Here is a 9,660-nt window from a genome sequence, read left to right as displayed (position 1 = left end):
TCCGATGTTATGATAAACGTCACTTAGCTCGTGCAAACAATGACACACACACAGACTGACACACACACAGAGACTGGCACACACACAGACTGACACACACGCACAGACTGACACACACACAGACTCAACCCGGCTTCGACTTCTGCAATCGGACGCCTCGGTCGCGTACCGGGTGAGCTGGTCATGGACATCACCGTGAATCTGTGTCCTGTAATCCTCCCATCATCACCGCCACAGTTCATCAACACACGGATCGTCGGAGAGATGTCCCTGCTCAATTGCGCGTTTGGGCACTGGTGCCCATCTCCCGTCCACAGTCCTGCAGATCCAGTGGTGGAAATTCCTCATTCCTGTTGCACGGACGAGTTTACACACAGGACAACCACTCGTGTGTGTACATTGAACTGCTTTCTCACCGTGCGAATCCAACCGTGCGAATACAACCGTGAGAATCCAAGGTGCAGGGGAAGGGCAACAAACGAAACACAAAAAGCAGTTCGAAAGCATTGAGTTGATTTGAAAACTCATTTCTTTAAAACTTATTTTTGTGTTGTTGCTGACACCGTCGACTTCCTCACACAAGCCGTACTCGGTCTATCGACCCCAGGGGCTGATGGGCCGAGTCGATCCCCACCCAGCCAGGTTTTGCCGAGCCGCCCGACTGGACGTGCTGCCCGTGTTGCTGGGGTAGAGGCACCATTGCGGGTGTGTGTGTAGCCACTGTTACACGCGTCGAGTGTGGCAGCTGCTGCTGCTGCTGCTGCGGTGGTGGTGGTGGTTGTGCTGGTGGTTGTGGTGGTGGTGGTTGTGGTGGTGGTGGGGCTGTTCGTCTCGAGTTGGGGAGGTCGTGAAGTAGGGACCGGGCGTGCTGCACCACGAGCCTGGTGACCCGAGCTCGATTCTCGCTCATGGCCAACACCAGTGACGTTTATCTGAGCTGGTCCTCGGCCTCCCCTAGGTCGACTCAACCTCAAATAAGGACCTGATGCGGTAAATATCGCCACTGGGGAGAGGCCGGGTGTGGTGCTGGCCTCCCACCTCATAGGTGCTCGCTAACAGCACTCGCCCCAACAGTCTGTTAAGGCGACACGGGGGATCTTTGTCTTTGATGGTTGCTGTGGTGAACTGGAGCACTGCGGTTGGAGAGTCGCTCCTGTGGGCGTGGTCAGGCACCTTCACCAACCGCCACTGGGCAGTGCGGGGAAGTATGGTCAGTCTCCCCGGTGTCAACATCTTGTACATGACAGTGGCAGATCCAAATGGGGGGCGGGGGGTGACAACTGCCAAGAGGGACGCATCGGTGGTCACGTTTCGGCGTTATGACATCACAATGCCACGTTACGTCATATCCTCATGGCCCGCCAGCAGACGGCAATGGCAATGACTAAATTGTGAGTGGAAGCAGATTGTAACACCGCGACCGCACAAAAGACAAAGATCTCCGACGTAGCCTTCAACAGACAATTGGGGCAAGTGTTGTTAGTGATCACCTATTAAGGTCGGCATGAGACACAAGGGTGTTTGTGACCAGCACCACGACCGGCCGCCTTTGTTTCCCTAGTACTGATTTCTACACACGACACCAGATACTCATTTAAGACGGAGTTGACCTCGGAGAGGCCCATTACCGGGTCAGATATTCATTCATCACCAATGTTGGGATATGAGCAGGAATTGAACTCTGGTCACTGGGTTTGTAGCAAAATATGCTTAATCACTCTGCCAGCGCTCTCCACACGTGCACACACACACAATGTACACGCGCGCGTGCGCGCAACAGGCATGCGATCAACGAGGTTTCGAGTGGGCGCTGGTACCAAGTGCTTGTTTATTACATGGAGCCAGTGGGAAACAGCCTCCACCCGTTCAGCATAGTCCGTTACATCACATTGTTTTACAGGCTTTTTGTGACAACATATTTGGCAAAAAGTTGCATGCATTTTAGAAAATAGCAAAATAGATCTGTAAGTCGGCACGCGGAGCACGGCCAGCAGAGCCCGTGGGGTCAAGGCAATCACGGGGGTCCTCAAGCCCCATCCCACCAGCGCTGTGGGTCGGGTCCCACGGCACAGACGGCCCCACTCTCCCGGCTAGGCCCCACTCTCGTGGCTGGGTCCCATACCCCACCCTGTTGGCTATCAGCGTCTGCAGCCAGAGGACTGAGGAACCTGGCCCATGCAGCTTCCCCCGTGCCCACCTCCTTGGGGTGACGATGCCGCGCGGCGAGAAGCCAAGGCCGTCATAACGCGTTCTAGAAAAATACAAAACCGAGGCGCGCCGCTCCTCCTGGCGCCGTCCCCGTTCGGCGCTAGAAGAGCTGCGAGGCCGCGCCGAACACCAGGTCCTTTCCACCGCCGCCGGCGTCAAACAAGTCCGCGGACGAGAAGGGCCCGGCGGGGGGCGCGTGCGCCAGCGGGGCAAGGCCGGACGCTAGCTCGGCCCAGTCCACGCCGTCCTCGTCGCGCTCGCGGTCCGAGGCGCCGCCCTCCGAGCCCGCGCCGGCCTCCGCCTCGGCCCAGAACGCGTCGTCGTCGGCCCAGACGGCGTCTCCGCCACCGCCGCCGCCGCACACGCCGATCACCACGCCGAGCGAGGCCGCTAGCTGGGCCTCGGAGGGCGGCGACGACGACGGGGAGGGTGCGGCGGTGGACAAGCTCAGGCGGAAGGCGGCGGCGAGGCCCAGGTGGCCGCCGCCCACGCCCCCGGTCGGCCGCGCCGGAGCTGGGGCCGCCCCCGGCGGTGACGAGCGCGGCTCCTTCTGCTCGCGGGCGCTAGCGGGGATCTCTGCAGGGGTCACGAGGAGAGGAAGGGAAACATTGATTTACGTGCATGAAACTTTCATGGCTTGTGTTTATTCTTCTAAATTATTTATTTTTCATATCACCATTTCAGTAATGGAGGCCCATGCCTCGTGTTTACAATCCAAAGATAACTTATCTGATCCAGAAAATGTATGCACATGAAATATATATTATTTCCACAAATATTTTTTACTGAAACCAAGTCAGTAATTTAGTAGTTTTTTTGGGATAATTTAATAAACTCAAAATAGTTTTTTTTAAGAGAAATGATCGATTGGGGACCCAGTGTGCAAAGGGATAGCCAGGAGTTGTATACACGTCCCCCAAGAGGTCATGATGGGTCTAATTCTTACACGCAGTTTTATTAACCAATGAAACATGCAAGAGACATCAATATTGCAAGATTGAGCCATTTCATTTGCGCACGGTGACAAAGCTGTGCACAGCTTGACATGCTTCCGCTTCTTTGACGGAGTCCCGGCCGCACGGCACGACCGCGATGCACACGTCGAACGGCCCACACCACGAGAAACGGTCCTTTTATGTTCGTGTCAACGATGAGCGCCTTGGCAACGTATGGTGAAGTAACGCCCATTGCTGTCGCGGCGTGGGTACAATTTCATCCAGCATCGCAAATTGCCAAAAGCCTGTCAATTATTTTAAGACACCGTGATGGAAATGATTTGCATGATCTCTGTAGGGCCGAGAGGCAGCCCATGTAAAACCATGTGTAAGGAAAGACAAGAGAGTCAAGTGTCTGTTATGTGGGGGTCTGCTGTCTGGAATGCTGTGGCCCAACGCCACGGTTTTGAGTCTATATTCGTGTAGTTTATTGTTTCGTCTTATTTTCTTTCCAACTAAAGAAAAAAGCCTCATATTTGGCTTGCACTTAACGGAATCATAAAAAAGAAACTGTGCTGGTCGTGTTGCGAGTTGTGTTTCCCCCTTTGTTGCCGCGTCACCTCCGTTCTCGATGAGGATGTCCAGGAGGTCGTCCATGTGCTGCTCCAGGCCTCCCTGGGAACGACACGACGCCGGGTCACAGCGAGCGCCACGCGACGGCGCGACGGGCGCCACGCGACGCCGGGTCACAGCGAGCGACGGCGCGACGGCGCGACGGGCGCCACGGGCGCCACGCGACGCCGGGTCACAGCGAGCGCCACGCGACGCCCGGACGCGAGTCAGAGACTCGCGAGCGCGGCTTCTTTTACAGAGGGACTGGCCGCCACATTCCGCCCCACGATTCAAGTTTCAAGTTTTGTTGAACCCGTTGAGAACAAGAGACCAGGACGAGTCCCATTAAAGACAAATACAAGCATCAAGCAAATAGGGATACGAGCGAGAGCAGCCGCGTCACAGTAGAAGTGGACGAGGGGGGGTTGGGGAGGGGGGGCGCTCGCCTGCATGGAGGGGGCCTTGTGCTTGACGGCGTCCTCGTACGAGGGCGGGAGATCAGGCGTCTCGAGCTGCTCGTGTGAACGGACACACGCGCACACACAGACACACACACACAGACACGCACACACAGACACGCACACACAGACACGCACACACACCTACCATTAATAGTACACAATTGGTAACGTGCGCAGTTTTCCTTCACTCTCAGAGAATGATTCAGAGCCGTGGAAAAGCACAAACACGGGGGAATTCAGCAAATAGTGACACCATTTATTTCCCAAGCTGTGTGATCCTGCCTTGTGCTTCTACAGTGCACGTGGGAGGAAGCCGCAGTACGCTTGCTGCAATCCCGTGACGAGTCAGCAGAGGGCGACCTCGACCCCACGGGTCGGGAGGGAATCTCATGGGCGTGTGTATGCTCCGCCAACCCCACGGCAGTGCATTCCGGGCCACGTGCAGCACGGGCGCCCGTGCCGCCCCCAACCTCGCCGTGAGAGCAGCGCAAGCCTCGAGCGCAACGCAAGCCTCGAGAGCGATCGTGGGCGCGAGCTCGGGAAAGGCGGAGGCTCGGGGAGGGCGGAGGCTCACCCGGAGGGCGTCCCCGGGCCCCGGGCCGTGGTGGGACGGGCTGTCGGGGAACGCAGCGAGCTCCTCGCGCTCCGGCGCCGGCCGCTCGCGCTTCACCTCGAGCGGCGGTGCCGCGACGCCGGCGGGCGTCGGCGGAGTGCGCGGCGGGGGCTCCCGGTCCGCCTCGGCCTCCGCCCCGCACGGCCCCGGCGCCGGGGGGACGGCGCCGTCCCCGGCGAGGGACTCCCGCTTCACCGGCGCGGCGGTCGGGCTCGGGGGCGACCTCCGACGGGGGTCCGCCCGAGGGAAGCAGAACGCGAGCGCGTCCTCGCGTCCCCCGGGCCCGTCCCGGCCGCACGGGGCCCGCGGGACAACGGGGTCCCGGCTCGGGAGAAAACCGGGCGACGCTCGGTTTCCTGGGTAACCGGGCGAGACCCGGGCTTGCGGGAAGCTCGGCGAATGCTGCTGCGGTGGCGAGGCCTGGCCGCCGTGCCGGAGGCTTTTCTCGCGCGCGATCTGCCTCCGCAGCTCGTCGGCCTGCTTCTGCTCCTGCTCCAGCAGCCTCTGCAGCTCCTGGATCTTCCTGCGCTTCATCTCGAGCAACAGGCGGTCTCCGGCCGCCGCATCCGCCTCGGATCCCGGGCTCCCCGTCCTCTCCTCCTTGACCCCGGGCGAGGGGGCGAGGACGCCGGGGGTTCCGCAGGGACCCGGAGAGAGCGACGAGTCGCCGGAGTCGCAGCCCGGCTCGGGGTCGCCGTCGGGGGGGGGCGGCGCCGCGGCGGGGGGGGCGCTCCCCCCCCCCGCGGAGAAGGCGCGGCGGAGCCGCTCGAGCAGCGCGGGTTTGGTGCCGGAGACGGGCAGCGAGCGGCGCTTGAGCTCGTGCCTCAGCTCCGTCACCTGGCGCGGACGAGCGGCACGCGGGCGGCGGGGGAGGGGGGGACACGCGAAGGCGTCATCGCGAGGCCGCGCGCGACGCGACGAACGCACGGGAACGTTCCGCCCGTTTTCTTGTGCCGGCGGAGTTGCGGCGACTCCCCAATTCACCTTCATCTCGTCCAGGCTGGAGGGCAGGCCGCCGGCGCGGTGTGCCGGGCTGCTGCCCGACGAGCTTGCGCCAGGACTCGCGTCGGGCCCGCTCGTCCGAGGCTCGGATTTGATGGCGCCGCGAGTCGGGCTTGAGGGTGGGAGACTTCACGCATGCAGAGGGTCACGGTTACACTGGCAGCATGGCACACACATCGTGCCTTCATCACCCTGCCATACATAGCAGGGGTAACCAAAAAGATTTCCAAAATCATGAACAAACACAAAATCCTGGTCCGATTTAACACACTACATAAAATTCGTGATCTGATCCCATCCGTGAAGGACAAGAATCCTGAACATGCAATATCCCGGCGTCTACAAACTAAGCTGGATCTGCGGCAGCAGTTACATTGGGGAAACTAAGCGACATGCTTCGGACCGTGTTCGAGAGCATAAGGCAGATTTGAAACACGATAGGACCAATACTTCTGCCGTGGCTGATCATTATTTTAATGCGACTGGCTCACACGAAATTGATTTCTCTAAGACGATGGTACTTTGCAAGCCAACTGGCTATTGACAATGATTCGTTAATGAAGCCATCCATATATACAGACACAGACACAATTTCAACTGAGAGGAAGGTTATCGACACAGCAATCATTGGAAAGATGTCATCAATCACTTTGGGTCATGACTTGACTTGTGCTGTATTGTCAATCAACCTCCACCGTCAGCAGTGTGGTGCGTGTAGTGTGGTGTGTGTAGTGTGGTGTGTGTAGTGTGGTGTGTGTAGTGTGGTGTGTGCAGTGTGGTGTGTGTAGTGTGGTGTGTGGAGTGTGGTGTGTGTAGTGTGGTGTGTGTAGTGTGGTGTGTGTAGTGTGGTGTGTGGAGTGTGGTGTGTGTAGTGTGGTGTGTGCAGTGTGGTGTGTGCAGTGTGGTGCGTGTAGTGTGGTGCGTGGAGTGTGGTGTGTGTAGTGTGGTGTGTGTAGTGTGGTGTGTGTAGTGTGGTGCGTGGAGCGGGTACAGTGATTTCCTGGTGGCCCCTTTGCTGCATTGGCATCGCGGCCGCATTGGCATTGCGGCCGCATTGACATTGTAGCCGCATTGACATTGTAGCCGCATTGGCATTGTAGCCGCATTGGCATTGTAGCCGCATTGGCATTGCTGCTGCATTGGCATTGCAGCCGCATTGACATTGTAGCCGCATTGGCATTGCTGCTGCATTGGCATTGTAGCCGCATTGACATTGTAGCCGCATTGGCATTGCTGCCGCATTGGCATTGCTGCCGCATTGGCATTGCTGCTGCATTGGCATTGCGGCCGCATTGGCATTGCTGCTGCATTGGCATTGCTGCCGCATTGGCATTGCTGCCGCATTGGCATTGCGGCCGCATTGGCATTGTAGCCGCATTGGCATTGTAGCCGCATTGGCATTGCTGCCGCATTGGCATTGCGGCCGCATTGGCATTGCTGCCGCATTGGCATTGTAGCCGCATTGGCATTGCTGCCGCATTGGCATTGCTGCCGCATTGACATTGTAGCCGCATTGGCATTGCTGCCGCATTGGCATTGCTGCCGCATTGGCATTGCGGCCGCATTGGCATTGCGGCCGCATTGGCATTGCGGCCGCATTGGCATTGCTGCCGCATTGGCATTGCTGCCGCATTGGCATTGTAGCCGCATTGGCATCGCGGCCGCATTGGCATTGCGGCCGCATTGGCATTGCTGCCGCATTGACATTGTAGCCGCATTGGCATTGTAGCCGCATTGGCATTGCGGCCGCATTGGCATTGCTGCCGCATTGGCATTGCTGCCGCATTGGCATTGCTGCCGCATTGACATTGTGGCCGCATTGGCATTGCGGCCGCATTGGCATTGTGGCCGCATTGGCATTGCTGCCGTATTGACATTGTGGCCGCATTGGCATTGCGGCCGCATTGGCATTGCTGCCGCATTGGCATCGCTGCCGCATTGGCATCGCGGCCGCATTGGCATCGCGGCCGCATTGGCATCGCTGCCGCATTGACATTGTGGCCGCATTGGCATTGCGGCCGCATTGGCATTGCGGCCGCATTGGCATTGCGGCCGCATTGGCATTGCTGCCGCATTGGCATTGCGGCCGCATTGGCATTGCGGCCGCATTGGCATTGCTGCTGCATTGGCAATGCTGCCCCACCCATGCTACTGGTGCTGCTGATACACTTGGGCTACGCCCATCTCCAAACCTTTATAAACAGTTTGCCTTTAGAGGATAACCCCTTTTACTGATGACGACCGCTTGTGTTGTGATCAAAACGTCGTGATATTTGTATTCACTTCATTTTTTATTATCATGTTTTATATCTACGTGACTTTATCGAAAGAACCAAGGAATATTGTGTAAACTTACCAGGTGAGTAACCATTCAGGTCCCGACTCAAAAATGGACTTTAATAACGGAGTGAGTGTGTCCCCACTCGATGCAGAGGCATTTAAATAATCGGGCCTCAGCACGATGCTGTGGAGTACGGAGTCGTGATCGTAGGATCGATTTCAGACGACACACCCACGCATGATGGCGTGTCCCCCAGTGTCCAATCGCACCCGCAGACTCCGTGCTGCAGTACGCCACATCGAGCGGAAGGTGGCGCTCCAAGCCCACAAAGATTCCCCCCTCTAAACATTCTCAGACCGTCGGGGCAATGTGCTGTTTGGCGAGGACCTTCGAAGGCCGGCACGGCGCACAAGTGGGTGGCCAACAGCACGTCCTGCCGTCTTCAGCTCCACGGTGGCGATGTTTACACATCGCACCAGATACTCAATTGAGGCTGAGTCGACCTCGGGGAGGCCCAGAACTGGTTCAGAGATGAGACACCGATGTTGGCTTTCGCCGGAAATCGAACGTGGGTCGCCAGTTTTGTAGCGCAGTGCACACTCCTATACACAATAATGTACACACCCGGAGCCATACACAAAAAATTGCCATTTGCCACAAAGCGACAGGAATTTCACCGCAGCGCGTGTGCCACACCCTTGCACCGACGCGCAGGCCAATGGGCCCCAGTCACCTGGAGGGTGCGTGCGGCCCTGCTTGGAGGGGCAGCAGCCGCTGCTGCCCCAGCAGCTGCCGCCGCTGCTGCTGCTGCTGCTCGTGATGGAGCTGCACCTCTGGCTGCCGCTGCTGGTGCGGCTGCCCGAGCGTTTGCAGATCCAAAAACATCTGCTGCTGTTGCAGGAGCCGCGTGTAGGGAGTGGTGCCGGCTGGCAGGATCGGCGGGCCGCGGGCCAGGCCGTCGCAAGGTGCCTCCGGCCGACCTCCTCCGGGGCCGCGGGCCGCCGTGGCGGTTTCCGGCGCAGAGGCAGCGGCGGCGGCGGCGGCGCCTCCGCCTTTGTCCGGGGCAGGCCGCTGGCCAGGCGGGACGTACTGGTGGTACTTGAGCTTGCGCACCTTGGGCCGCGGGTCCTTGCCGCGGCTCCTGGCCCGCTGGCCCCCGGCCTCCGGCTGGGGCTGCGTGTGCTGTTGACGGGGAGAGGGAGGGGGGAGAAGAACACATCCATGCCACGTCGTCCGCACCGCGTGTATTTTAAGTTAATCTCCGTTAGCATCTGCGTCGTGTCTGCTCGCTGAGGAGGCGGTGTGTGGTGGGGGGGGGGCGGCGGTGGCGGGGAGGGGGGCTCACTTTGACGAGCGGCGAGCGCGGCTTGCTGGGCGGCGTGACTCCTGCCGGCTGACCCTGCCTCGCGTGGACGGGGTTCGCCAAAACCCCCATGGCACTGGCTGTGTCCCCTTGCCGGCCGCGCTGCTGTTGCTGCGAGGTGTTAACGGGAACGAGCGTCGAGAATGAGCGTCGAGAACGAGTGAACCTGCACCACTGCCGTAGTG

At 59.2% G+C, this 9,660-nt stretch overlaps 1 protein-coding gene across 1 annotated transcript in view; it reads right to left on the bottom strand.

Annotated features, from left to right (window-relative positions):
* Positions 1–1,815: 1,815 nt before the first annotated feature.
* The window catches only part of LOC133341002 (myocardin-related transcription factor A-like), a 40,878-nt gene continuing 33,033 nt past the window's right edge, over positions 1,816–9,660 (bottom strand). Inside the window, exons 10-16 of the mRNA XM_061549585.1 lie at positions 9,458–9,586; positions 8,846–9,294; positions 5,814–5,958; positions 4,791–5,666; positions 4,202–4,267; positions 3,764–3,818; positions 1,816–2,784 (exon numbers count right to left, since the gene is read on the bottom strand). Coding sequence (XP_061405569.1) covers positions 2,309–2,784; positions 3,764–3,818; positions 4,202–4,267; positions 4,791–5,666; positions 5,814–5,958; positions 8,846–9,294; positions 9,458–9,586 — 2,196 coding nt within the window. The 3' untranslated portion in view covers positions 1,816–2,308. The remainder of the gene's footprint in view (positions 2,785–3,763; positions 3,819–4,201; positions 4,268–4,790; positions 5,667–5,813; positions 5,959–8,845; positions 9,295–9,457; positions 9,587–9,660) is intronic.

The sequence above is a fragment of the Lethenteron reissneri genome, chromosome 10 (genome assembly GCF_015708825.2).
Source record: "Lethenteron reissneri isolate LAM-NWPU_2019-01 chromosome 10, ASM1570882v1, whole genome shotgun sequence".
NCBI classification, from domain to species: Eukaryota; Metazoa; Chordata; class Hyperoartia; order Petromyzontiformes; family Petromyzontidae; genus Lethenteron; species Lethenteron reissneri.
The sequence above is the reverse complement of the archived record's forward strand: the minus strand, read 5'-3'. Positions and strand labels throughout refer to the sequence as shown.